Here is a 9,160-nt window from a genome sequence, read left to right as displayed (position 1 = left end):
AACAGTTACAAAATTCTAGTTCTGTTAACCAATAGCATCCAATCTGATGTATCTGCTTGACTCTTTGCTATTGGTTACCTTAGCGAACCTTGACCATTGACTCTCAGTCGAAGAATCATTTGTCAATCATATTCGTGAAAATGAAAATTTCATGTAAGCTTCATTGTACTGAAATAAGAAACTTTGTGAATACAATCAATTAAAAATTCTGCATTGCTTCTGAAATAATCAAGTTTATCTTCACTATCCCTCTCTCAGCATCCGTTTCTCTTCATTCTGTCTTCATGTAGAAGTGGGTGTCAGATGAATGATCCAAAATATATCTTATAGGGGGACTCCCTTTCCTAGTAGATGTATTAGAGCTCACTCAAATAACCGATTCCACTACAAACAAAATAACTGCCTTTGGCACAAATTCTGCAAGTAGAGAGACAGGATTTCTGGTGATTTTAATAGCGTGAGCTCTAATACAGCCCCCTAAAATCAAGCCCCCCTAAAAGATATATTGGATTTAACTGTCATTCACAATCAGACTCCCAACTGCTACATGACAGATTGAAGAGAGGCAGATGCTGAGAGGGGGAGCGTGAAAAGTAACTTGAATATTTCAGAAATGGTAGCCATTACTGCTCAGGGTAATTCCCTTTAGTATTCTACTTCACTGTGTTTTGGACAAAAAAAATGATTGATTATATTTTACCTTTTAAATTAACTTTTTTAGGCTTGGTTGGGAGAACATTTTACATGCTGGGCATGGCTGGATTTTCAGCTGACATTGTACAGTAGTCATGTGTAGCTGTATCACATAAAAGGTTAAATGTAAAGTGATAGCACAGCATTGTCAGGGTCTAAACTGGCTAAATCAGCAGGAATCAGGATGTTCCACTTGCAGAAAGGGGTCAGTCAGCAAACTCCATGGTGAGAGGCAATCTGTGCTAGGACATGCCCTTCTGCATACGAAAAAAAAACAGACTGTAATAATTTGCAGCGTTCTTCCCTTTACTATTCAGAGGTATATGAATATATGTGCATGTCTGGGCCTTCGAATGAACTGTGAGCCTATTCTGAACTGTATTAAATTTTGCCCCACAGCACAATCATTTAAGGCACAACAGCAAAATCATTTTAGGGGCCATAAGCTTTTTCATATACACATACTGAAAATGTATCAGTTTGTGTCCCACTGGGTCCCAATATCTCTTGGGCCCCCAAGCAGCCTAAAGTTACACACCTATTCTGGTTAGTGCTTTGTTTATGGCAAACATAAAATTACCAGTAGGCAAAGGTATACACACTTTTTTTCACTTTATTGTGTTCTTTTGCCCTAAAAAAATGTTTTACTGCCATTGAAAATTAAGTTATCAATGTGCAATACATTTTGTATTTTATTAGGGATACACCGAATCCACTATTTGGGAATCGGCCAAATCCCCGAATCCTTTGTGGATGCCGAACCGAATACGAATTTCCATATGCCCTATTATGGCCTATATTTCCCTTCCCATCTCTAATATACATATGCAAATTAGGATTCAGATTCAGTTCGGCCAGGCACTGAATCCAAATCCTGCTGAAAAAGACTGAATCCTGGCTTAAACCCAAACCGACTCCTGGATTCAGTGCATCCCTGTATTTTTTTTCAGTGACTTCATTGCATTTCTTATTACATGTTCATTTCTGTATAGCTGTTTATTGCTAGCACTGCTTAAATAACGGAACAAAATGTGTGACCGGTCACCATTCTGTGAAGGATTCAGATTTATGCCACTCATATATTCTCTTACGAATTAAACCACTGAGACCCTCTGCATGGGATTTAAAATAACTTGTTACTTGGTATCTTAAAAAAAAAAAAAAAGAACTTGTCACCTATTCTGCAGTTCCAAATATGCCCAGCAGAGACATTAGAATTCGAGTTATACATCAGGGGATCTCCTGTTAAACCCAGTGTGTTGCCAAATTACTGCTGGGATTTTTTTAAAGTGGCAAAATTTCTGTAAATTCCCCGTGTCCTATTAACGTGCTGAAATCTGTGAATCACATAATTTCACTTTCAGAGCCTTTCCGATGTTATGCCCCCATTAACTAAATTTGTTGAAGGAAAGTTGTGTACTTTAGGGGGAACATCAGGGGTACTTTTAAGCTGCACGGCGTCATGTATGGCATAGTCCAAAGCAGCAGTGCAGAACTGCAACTCCTATAATGCTGTGCAAGCCACACAGGCTTATCAAGATAATTAAAGGACTTTATGGTTAGTCCTGGAGTCTGTGCTCAACCTGCAAATCCCCTAAGCAGCTTTAACTAAAGAATCTGATTGAACTCTAATAAACCTTATATCTGCATACCACAACTAAATGATGGGGAAATCCCTGTCACTGGTCAGTAATGTAACTAAGACATTCTGTTGTGTTTTTTGCATAACAAAGGCAAAACAACTAGCAAACTTTATCTAAACATCCAATCATTGCAAACTCAACCCCCATCCTAGTTTTCAGTGCTGTTAAGGGAGCACTGAGCTGCTATTGAGTTACTATAGACATTGATTACAATATATTTTTATGGATAGGTATGTATACTATAAGTACGATTTTTTGAGAGATCAAATGAGTTCAGATGGGTTTGCAGGTTAGTGGCAATATGATCCCGGGCATGAATATTTCATCAGTTGCTTCTTAGTGAAAAGTCTAAAAACAGTAATAATGGTGCTGAGATGAGCCCAGGGGAGCAGCAAACTCACTGCATTTGGCAGTCATAAGGGAACCCTAAACTTTTTGATTGACTACATTCACGCACACACAAAAAAAATCAGGGACAAATAAGCTCAGGTAAGTGGCAATGAGTCAATGAGGAAAAGCTACGCAAAGTAACTGAAACTATTATCATAAAAATAATAACCTTTAAATTCATATAATTTCATTGGACAGTAATGTGCACCAGTGCTTGTTATCTAATGCCAATGCAAACGGCAATGCATGCGAAATTCCATGTTTTTTGCACAATGCGGTGTTATTTCCCAGAACTGCTGGGTGCACCCTTGACGCAGCCTGCACCGCAAATGTGCATCATTTTTTGAAAATTATTGTTATTGTTATTGTTAATTTTTGGAAAATCCTAGGGATTTGTTTCAGCAGGATGAAAATTACATTAGTGTGCAAGCCTGTTGCATGTGTAGAGGCTGCAAACCTCAAAGGATGCCCTGGATGTAGTATCTCCTCAAAGTAGGTACATTGCATTATATTAATACTTAAAGGAGAACTTAAACCTAAAGTTAAAAAACCCTACCCTACATAGACTCCCCTCCCTCCTCCCTCCCCCCCCCCCCGGGCAAATGCCCCTACCTCTTTACTTACCCCTCAATGCAGATTCTGTCCAGTGGAGTTCACGGCAGCCATCTTCTTCTCTTCGGTAATCTTCGGAATGAGACTGGCGTAGTGGTGGATGCGGAGTTGAAGCAATTCTTTATTTCTTGACAACTGCACATGCGCAGAAACTCACGAAAATTGCAGAAGCGCCGGACTCATTCTGAAGATTACCGAAGCGGCTGAAGATTGCGCCCGTGAACTCCGCTGGACAGAATATGCATGGAGGGGTCAGGAAAGACTTAGGTGTATTTGCCCTGGGTAGCAATTAGTCTGGGGGGAGGGAGGGGGTCTATGAAGGTAGGGGTTTTTAACTTTATGGTTTAGTTCTCCTTTAATATGTTGCATGATATTAATAGAAATTCATGTGTTGTTGCAACCAGTATTTCTCAACTTGCCTCAGGCGGCAGTGCCCCACTAGTTACTGGAGGCGGCAAAAATGCCACTTCTGGTAACTTTAAGAGCCGAATTTCCAGTTTTCAAACTGGAAATTCAGAGCGCAATTATTCTCTCTGCACTAGCGTCCTGGCACCCCTGCCTTCTTCCTGGACCCCTCCTTCCGGTGCAAAAAGGTGAGCGCACGGGTAGGGTTGCCACCTGGCCGGTATTTTACAGGCCTGGCTGGTAAAAATGATGGCTGGTCCCAATGTTATTAATAGGAAAAAAAGATAAATATATAGGAAGGCCAGGATTTTTTCCAGAAGAGGTGGCAACACTACGCATGGGCTAGGGGCGGCATCTATAGCAAGGTGCCTCAGGCGGCAGAGGGGCCAGGATCGCCCCTGACTGGGCCTAGGGTTGCCACCTGGCCGGTGAAAATGTTGCATGATTGCAATGTTAATTATAGGGAAAAAACATAAAAACATAGGATGGCATTATAAGACAGAGACGAGTAATCCGCAACACCAAGAAAGCTTGACACAGAAATGGTTCTATTGGCTCCAGTTTACCGAATCGCAGGAATATCGGACCCTTACTTCTTGAAACGACCACTGTATGTCCGTAGCTTCCATGAGACCCCTGATATTCAATTGATATTCAATTGATATTTTATTGATATAAGATCTCGATATTCAGTTAATGTATAGTACTTACCACCTTATCTTTTTTGTGCATTCTCCTCCAACCACCATTTTGCTACTCTATACAGGATAGTAGATGTGCCCAACATGGTTTGTTTTTCTGCTGTTTTTTGTTTAATGGTTTACTACTCACAAAGTACAACTGCGAGATATGTAATCCGCTAGTGTCATATAATAATCTTTACATTGAGATACCGTATGTTCAAAAAATGTATCATATGTTTGAATTTTTTACTGCAGGAATCTCATGCCACTGTACTTTATGTATTTTGCAAAACACATAAATAAAGAATTTATAAAAAAAAAAACATAGGATGGCCGGTAGGTCTGGACTGAGATTCAAAATAGACCCTGGCATTTCAGCTACACAGAGGCCCAAACAGCACCTCATCAGCCCAATAAATAGTGCCTGTCTATGGCAACTTACAGCAGCCCCTCTGGCATTTGCCAGAACCCACAGATTGCCAGTCCGGGCCTGATGGCCGGCAGTAACGTAACTGGAGAGGGGTGGGCCCTGGTGCGGGACGCGCCGCCGGGCCCCCGCCCACCTCCGTACCTGATTACTTTACCCGAAATCGGCCGATGCGGTTGGAAATCGGCAGTGCGTTAGATGCCGGAGGGCCCTGAGGGGGTGCGGACCCTGCCCCAATTGCACCCCCTGTAGTTCCGCCACTGATGGCTGGTATTTTTTTCTAGAAAAGGTGGCAACACTAATTGGGCCCACAGCAAATTATTTTTCAGACGCACAAAATGTCTATTGGTTGACCTATTTTACCAATATTCATTGAAATTGTGTATAAATTTGGGCCTCATGGGGCCCTGCTTCCTCTGTAGTTAGGCCCCTGGGTGCAAGCTCCTTTTGAATAGACTTTGCACCTTTATTTCTTTCAAACTTTTGCACAGAAGGCCTGTTAGAAATGTTTGTGTGTGAGGGGTAGGGAAAGCAATGTATATTTTCTGTCAGAATCCCCCTCAGTATCCCAGGAATTGTGCGTATGCTGAGAGGAATGTACATGAACTGGCTGCACACGTCTGAAAAAAAGGGAATTTCTGAGCCTTGTATATTCGGTGATTTCGTGCCGAATATTTTACTGCTCTTCCTTTTATTGTACCACAAACTGGATCAACCAGGTTCATTGTGTCCCTCGCTACAGAGTATTCTTGGAATTTCCCAGAATGGCTCACAAGTAGGAAACAGCTCGGCTCCGCCCTGAAAAAACCCCGGCTGTTTATGTAAAAGCAGGCGGCTGGGGGAGGGAACTGGCAGATCGCTTCTACAAGTCGCTCTGATCGTTTGGGATTGATATAGAAGGGACAGCTGCTACCACAGCAACTTGCTATCGCAACCCGGATTATTTACAGCGTGTTTTAAAAGCCTATTGTGAGGGAAAGTTCTGCCGCCATGTCTGTGCCTTTTCACGATTACCAAGGGAATATGATGGAGGGAGAAGCCAGGGATCTCAGGAAGGACAAACTCCTGCAAGACGATCGCTTTGACAGCGGCCTGGACTCCCTGAAAGAGGACGAATACACGGCTATCATGAAGGACATAAACGAGCTGAGAATCGACGTGCCGTCCGACACGCCGTACTGTGAGCCCGAACCGTGGAAGAAAGAGGTCAATGAAGATGGAGACACGTAAGTGAAGGAGGCTGGGGTTGTTATCTGCTCACCTTCTGCTACCTGTACATCTGCCTTGCACATTATATCGACTGTTTAAAGGGATATTACCCCATTCATATCATTAAATACACTGGAAGAGGGACACTTGGCTGTAGTTACTGGCAAACAGGCAGGAAGTGGAGATTGTGTAAATGCATACAAATAGGCGTATAAGACACACAGCAACTCAGTGTGCAACTATAACATTCAGCTGCACCAAGTTCTGCAAAATAGCCCCTAATGCTCTTTATATTTTCTTGAATGCATTATTATTTGCATGCAGGGAGGCTAGGGCAGCTGGTGGATAGTGTGATAGGAGCAGTGCATGTTTGTTTTTAGGGGATTTTTTTATTCTGGTGCAGAAGAGACGCCATATCTGTCTGGGTTTTCCCTTCTTCATGTGAGAGGGGGGAAGGGAGGACACCTTGTTCTGCTGCCTCAGAGGGGTGGGGGCTGGCAGACACCCAGGGGCAGGACTCTGGCTTTGGAAAGTCCCTGGCCGCTAGCCAGGAACACAACTGCACACACACACACTCACTCACAGCCGAAAGCGGAAAACAACAGACAGATCTAGAGACAGCAGAAAGAAAAAAAATCCCCAGACTTACACAATCGCGTAGTTAGCTGGGGGAGGGGGAAGTACAAACTTGTGTCACCGTTGACTAGTCACCCAACTCACCAACCTGCCGCGATGATGAAATAATGCCGATTATGAATGATTATTTCCTTTTGGCAGTTTCTAATTTTATACATTTTTATTCAGCCCCATCCCTTCCCACACACTGAACCTTTTACACCACTTTACTTACTGGTTGTCGGATGGGGGGGGTTTATACTGGTGAATGATGAAATGGCGAATACAGAAATGACATTTTGTAATAAGATGTTAAGACTGGAAAGCTATTTTGTCATTTCCCATAAAGGATCTAGTTCATCTTTTCTTTTTATGGTTAAATAGCACGCATAGTTTTTTTTTTCTATATTAACACGTCTGCTTTATGTTCCCTTCTAGGTTTCTTCATTTGGCCATTATCCATGAAGAGAAGGCTCTGGTCAAGGAGGCTATCCGCCGTTCATACAAGGACCATTGCTACCTGAACAAACAGAATAATCTTCACCAGGTAATTTATACCTTTTTTTTTTCTCCTTTTTGAGTTTCCATTTAGATTTAGTACAAGTCACATGTACCACCATTGTATGAAGTCTGTGCACTGTATAGTGCCATGAGTCAAGTGCATCTTTAAGAGGGATGGAATATGCTTCAAGCATATCCTGCAAGTACAGTTGTTTAGCGTTTCAATAAGAATAATTTGACTAATTTTTACTCTTTTTGTGCCTCTCCTGCAGACAGCACTACATCTGGCAGTAATCACCGAGCAACACGAAATCAGCCAGTTCCTTTTCGAGGCTGGTTGTGATCCAGAAATCCAAGACTTCCGAGGCAACACGGCCTTGCACATTGCCTGCAAACAGGGCTCGCTGCGGGGAGTTGGTGTCATCATTCAACATTGTGAGAAACAGCTGCCGGCACTGCTGAAGTCTGTAAACTACGACGGTATGTATCAAACTAGATCTATAAACCTTTACACGTGTGTTGTTCTGCAGTTGAAAATATTAGAATTAGAACGGTCTCACTAAAATCTTGCCTTCTTTCTCATGCAGGTCACACGTGTCTCCACCTGGCATCGATCCAGGGCTATCTTGCTCTTGTGGAAATTCTGATTGCAAAGGGGGCTGACGTAAATGCACAGGTCAGTATTATGCCCGCTCCGTTTGGCTGCAGAATGTTTTTTTTGTTTTGCTTGCCTGTTGTCTGTTGGGTTGGATTTTGCCTCAGATTCTAAGAGAAAATGTTTCTTTTGCCACAGGAGCCTTGCAATGGCCGCACTGCACTGCATATGGCTGTTGACCTGCAGAACTATGACCTGATGTCACTTCTCCTTAACTTTGGAGCTGATGTTAACAGAGTCACGTACCAAGGTTATTCTCCGTGCCAGCTCACATGGGGAAGAAATAACATGCTGATCCAACAACAGCTGGTGGAGGTGACACAAAAGAATTTGCAGTACCTTCCAGAGAGTGAAGAGGAAGACAGTTCTGACTCCGATTATGAATACAATGATGATGAGGTGAGGCCTAGAGACAAGTTCAATACAGTAATCACATGGGAATGGGTGAAAACTAAACCAGGTTTAAGCCGATATGATAATTTGCTGTGTTAAAGGCTCACTGAAGCATTTTTAAAAAATCATCTTTAGTGAGCAGTAGTTTAGTTGTCCTCCTGAAATGGGGCATTTAAAGTGGCAATGTCAGGGATGAAGTTGGTGGGGGGAGAGACTGACAGTGGTTATTGTGAAAACAATAGGAAAAAACACTTTGTGATCCAGTTCCTTTTAAGTTAAAAATTATCCTTGGGAGGGTTTAGGGTAAACCATAGCGCCCCATGAGTTATATCTTGGTTATACAAGCAATGTCTGTTTTATTTAACACTTTTTGGTTCTAAATAATCTCCTCTCTTTGTCCAACAGCTTATGTATGACGACTGCATCATTGGGGGAATGCCGCTGCATTAGACTGCTGTGTATGTGAACTAAAAACAAAACATAAGGACAGACTCTCATTACTAAAAGACAGTAACGGGGCCAGTGACAAAAATCCTCGGAAAAGCTGAGGCATGAAGGTGCTTGTGCTGTTCCTTGGAGACCGATGTTCTACGTGTTACTTATGCAGTCACCTTGAGACCACAGCCTGGCAGTAAAGGGCTTATTCTCTGAGCAGATGAAGAGTGGATGCCGCAGAAAGCACGCTAATCTTTTATAACCACCATTATGAGGCAGGGCGAACAATACCATGATACTGACAATGCCCTTCAGTGCCAACATTTAAATAAATATCTCATAAATACGCTGTGCTGAGGACCTGACTTATTGTAGTCAGAGAGCAGACTATTATAATAAACTACACATTGTATATGGTGTAAATATTGTACAGAAATTATTTTTATATATGAAAAGTTTATATTTTATATAAAAAGTGGAAAACAAGTAAAAAAAAAAA

General features: G+C 42.1%; 1 protein-coding gene across 1 annotated transcript; it reads left to right on the top strand.

Annotated features, from left to right (window-relative positions):
* Positions 1–5,729: 5,729 nt before the first annotated feature.
* nfkbia.L (NFKB inhibitor alpha L homeolog) lies at positions 5,730–9,160 on the top strand (the record flags this gene model as incomplete). Its single annotated transcript, NM_001093529.1, is given in 6 exon segments — positions 5,730–6,079; positions 7,116–7,224; positions 7,451–7,658; positions 7,766–7,854; positions 7,972–8,232; positions 8,632–9,160. Coding segments are annotated over 6 exon segments (948 nt in total). The 3' UTR covers positions 8,677–9,160.

This window comes from Xenopus laevis, chromosome 8L (genome assembly GCF_017654675.1).
Source record: "Xenopus laevis strain J_2021 chromosome 8L, Xenopus_laevis_v10.1, whole genome shotgun sequence".
NCBI lineage: Eukaryota > Metazoa > Chordata > Amphibia > Anura > Pipidae > Xenopus > Xenopus laevis.
Note: the sequence above shows the minus strand (reverse complement) of the source record. Positions and strands in the feature narration are given on the sequence as shown.